Genomic DNA, 3,877 nt, shown 5'->3' with positions numbered 1-3,877 from the left:
TTCTTTCTAAGAACAACTAGTGTCTTCTCCACTGACCACGGAATCACCCGGATAAGAATTCCTTTCACCGTTTCTCTTGTGTCTTCTTCCTTTTCTGGAAGACCGATCAGTCTGAGATCCCATCTTCTTTTGTATCTGGCATGCTCCAAACACTGCTGTCTCAGTGAGATGTTCTCTTTCCTCAAGTCTGCTACTTCCTTTTTTAGTTCGCCAATGTCTTCTTTATTCTCTTTAACTGTGTGTGCATTTTTCCTCCATTGTCTTTTCAGTTATTTTCAGCCGCTGATCTTGCTCGTCAAATCTCGTAATTAGAGTTGGAATTGCAAAGAAAATCACTTCATTTGTTATTTCGTCTGTTTGTTTAACTTTGTCTTTCGCCTTTGTTCTTACTTTCTTAGGATTCGGGCTGGGCAGAGGTGTATGGTCATGTCTTGTTTTGGCAGTTTCTACCATCATATCTTCAATTTCTTCTTCATCACATGCCTCTGCGAGAGCATTTAAGTTGTAGTCATGCTCAACTAGCCTGGTATCTGCTTGGTTGGTGTTTGCCATCGTTTACATTTAAGTAAAAGGAGAAAACTTGTGTAGTTAGCGCAACAAGTGCACAAGTTGAAACAAACTTGAAAATAACTTAACTACTGGTTGGTTTTTAATGTCAGAGATAACAATTTTAGGACGTTTCAAGCTATTTTCCTCAGAGCCTGCATAAACGCGACCGCTCACTCCGCCATCTTGGAATTCCCCTCGTCAGATAAGAGGTGAGCTGAGCTGAGCTAATCATAGACTGAAGACCCAGGTAAACAATGAATTAATCTTTTCTGTTTCTTATAGCAGTTTTGTATTGTTTGTAGTGTGATCAACGTTTGCGTAAGTAGTAGACGTATTAGGGAAGTAACACGTAACATTTTAATTATATTTTGCTAAAATGAACGAAATGACTCGAAAAAAGATTCGTTTTGCTGAACGAGACTCAAAGGTCCGAGTCGGTAAAATGATCCGTACTTCCCATCACTAAGAACAACAACCCAGGAGTGTTTTAAACGGATCACCTTCCGGGTCATAGTCAGAAGTAGAGCTGAGGTTTTTTAAAAATTAAATATTTAAAATTATACATGACTCTTTGTACTTAATTTCAATACGTTTAATTGTTATAATCACATATTTTTGTATGTAAACTTGGTAAATCGTTAAAAATACGAAATATCTTGTTTGAGAAATAGCAGTTGCCTTGGCAACCTCAGGCGTGGGATTGTTTGAGGAAATGAACCCGCATGAAGCATGGCTGTTCAACACTGGGCAGAGACTCTTAAGAAAGCCAAGAAAACGGCATTAATATCTGATGGTGCGCATATATCTTCTCTATTATTTTTAGATTAGTTAATTTGTATGTGTATTTATGCTGGCAGTCGTGTTAATATTCTTGCTAATAAGATTTATTAGCCGTATAACTATTTGCTACACGCTAATAGCAACGAGACCTATGCACAACATCATAAAAATACCAGTTAAGAAAGAATTGTTTCCTTTAGTTTAAAGCTTGAATATTGTTCGATGTAAGCTAATGTATAAATTGAGCTCCGCCTTCATATGCCTCTCTCATTAGGGAAAAGGAAAGTTCATTATCTGTTTGAGGATGGCAATGAGATGGCTGAGGAGTATGACCTGAAAACAGATGAACTTGTCTGTGAGTCATTTTTCTTCTCTGGTTTTATCTGATTGAATCGCATGCGAATTCAGTTTTGTATTTTGTAATTATTTCATCTTTCTTTAGTGCGAAAGTGGCGACATAAAACCACTTTTGGAGGCCATGGAGAGTGGACATGGGAAGTTGGTGAAACAAACCCAAACGGCCTTACCTCTGATTTAATAAAAGAGAGCAGTTCAAATGTAAGGTTACTATTTCACTTTCCTACTGAATAGATGATGTTCTTAATCTGTTTATAATGATGTTTGTTTTTATGCACACAGCCATTGTTCATGCGTAAGGACACAAAGACCAGTTTCCAATGGAGGGTCCGTAATATTTCTTACCCTATAGAAGTCTACAGTGTGTCAGCAGAGCCCACGGAAAGATGTTGTGTCATCCGCACCTCAAACAAAAAGTCAGTTATTTAGTATGTTGATTGTGGTTTATGCCTTAACTGTTGTATGTTGTCAGGATGGGTGGTTGAACAAAGCATACATTTTTTTTTAAAAAGCGGGCAGTTTAAGTTGTTAAAGGAATAGTTCACCCAAAAATTAAAATTTGCTGAAAATGTACTCACCCTCCTGCCGTCCAAGATGTAGATGAGTTTGTTTCTTCATGGGAACAGATTTGGAGAAATGTAGCATTACATCACTTGCTCACCAATGGATCCTCTGCAGTGAATGGGTGCCGTCAGAATGAGGGTCCAAACAGCTGACAAAAACATCACAATAATCCTCAAGTAATACACCCGACTAACATCGATTAACATCTTGTGGCGCGAAAAGCTGCATGTTTATAAGAAACAAAGCCATCATTAAGACGTTTTTAACTTCAAATCATTGCTTCTAGCTAAAATACGAGTCCATAATCCATAGTAACACTTCCTCCAGTTAAAAAGTCGTCTTGTTGTCACTGTTTACAAGCCAAAGTAGTCTAAAACAGTTCTAAACAAAAATGTGGGTGGATGTGAGAGGACAACAACAGGGGATGGACTTTTTCACTGGAGGAAGTGATATTGTGGATTATAGACTCTTATTATGGATTTTTGGCATTTATAGTGATGGTTTAAAGTTAAAGCGTCTTGGTGATGGATTTGTTTCTTACAAACACACAGCTTTTCACATCACAAGGTGTTAATGCATTGATCTTAAAATTGGACAAATACAATAAACATATCAAATCAAACTAGTCTAAAAAGGCAACTTCTGCTCATAAATAATCTTTGTTTTCAGTCATGCCTAGTGAAAAGTGTGTTGAAGAAATTTAGTTCCAATAGACCTACAGTAACCCTATAGGTGGCACTGTTGATCTAGATGGAAGATGGATGGCCGGCCATGAGGAACATTCTCTCATTCTTCATCTCCTCATTTCCCAGGTACTATAAGAAATTCAGTATTCCTGATCTCGACCGTTGCCAGCTGCCTTTGGAGAGCGCAGCCTTGAGTTTTACCCACGCCAACAACACTTTAATCATCAGCGTGAGTGAACTCTCACCCCTTGTCTCACTTAATCACTTTCTCTAAGCTCTTTCTGTAGTGTAAGCTATGTAGTCACAGTTTTTTCCGCACGATGTAGAGGAACTTTCCCTTTTGCGTGGATCTGGGACCAGGTTTCCAAAGCCCTAATCCTCACTAAGAGAGCACACAAATCTGGTCTCAGATCATCAAAAGGGCAACTATGCCGTCAGTTTTTATTGGTTCACCTAAGTAGAGTTAGGTTGGACTGAACTGCTCTCACCTCTGTCGTCTGCTCCAGTACTCAGCTATTTCATCCAGCAATGGATTTTATATGGCGTTTCTCTCACTTTTGTTGTAGTACAAGAAGCCCAAGGAGATTTTAACACTGGAACAGGAGCTGCTTGGGGAACTGAAGAAACTGAAGGGGACAAGTGAAGGAGATATTGACTGTAAAACTCAGTGAACTGCTGTGAATCCGGAGCCTTTGCATTATTGTATTTATCTGGCTGTTATTCTTCATGTTCATTTATGCTTAGTCTCACGTTGGCATGTTTCTATGACATGTTCCTGTCTGCCTTGTGTGTCCAAGCAACTCACTTTCAATGTGTGTTCTTTTTTTTTCAAAGTAAATGTCAAATCTTATGCTAACTGATGTTCCAGCTGTACAATAGAGTATTCTTTGAGTCTAAATAAATTTCACTGGCAAAAATAAATTATTATATATTAACATTAT

General features: G+C 38.2%; 1 protein-coding gene across 1 annotated transcript; it reads left to right on the top strand.

The window, feature by feature from the left end:
* The first annotated feature begins 1,166 nt into the window (after nucleotides 1–1,166).
* On the top strand, nucleotides 1,167–3,877 carry LOC107699082 (protein DPCD). Its single transcript, XM_016500250.1, has 6 exons — nucleotides 1,167–1,342; nucleotides 1,604–1,684; nucleotides 1,772–1,887; nucleotides 1,969–2,102; nucleotides 3,063–3,165; nucleotides 3,503–3,877. Exons 1-6 carry the CDS (start codon nucleotides 1,279–1,281, stop codon nucleotides 3,605–3,607), a joined length of 603 nt encoding a protein of 200 aa, XP_016355736.1. The 5' UTR covers nucleotides 1,167–1,278; the 3' UTR covers nucleotides 3,608–3,877.

Source organism: Sinocyclocheilus anshuiensis, unplaced genomic scaffold (assembly GCF_001515605.1).
Source record: "Sinocyclocheilus anshuiensis isolate Anshui unplaced genomic scaffold, SAMN03320099.WGS_v1.1 scaffold94, whole genome shotgun sequence".
In the NCBI taxonomy this organism is placed as follows: Eukaryota; Metazoa; Chordata; class Actinopteri; order Cypriniformes; family Cyprinidae; genus Sinocyclocheilus; species Sinocyclocheilus anshuiensis.
The sequence above is the reverse complement of the archived record's forward strand: the minus strand, read 5'-3'. Positions and strand labels throughout refer to the sequence as shown.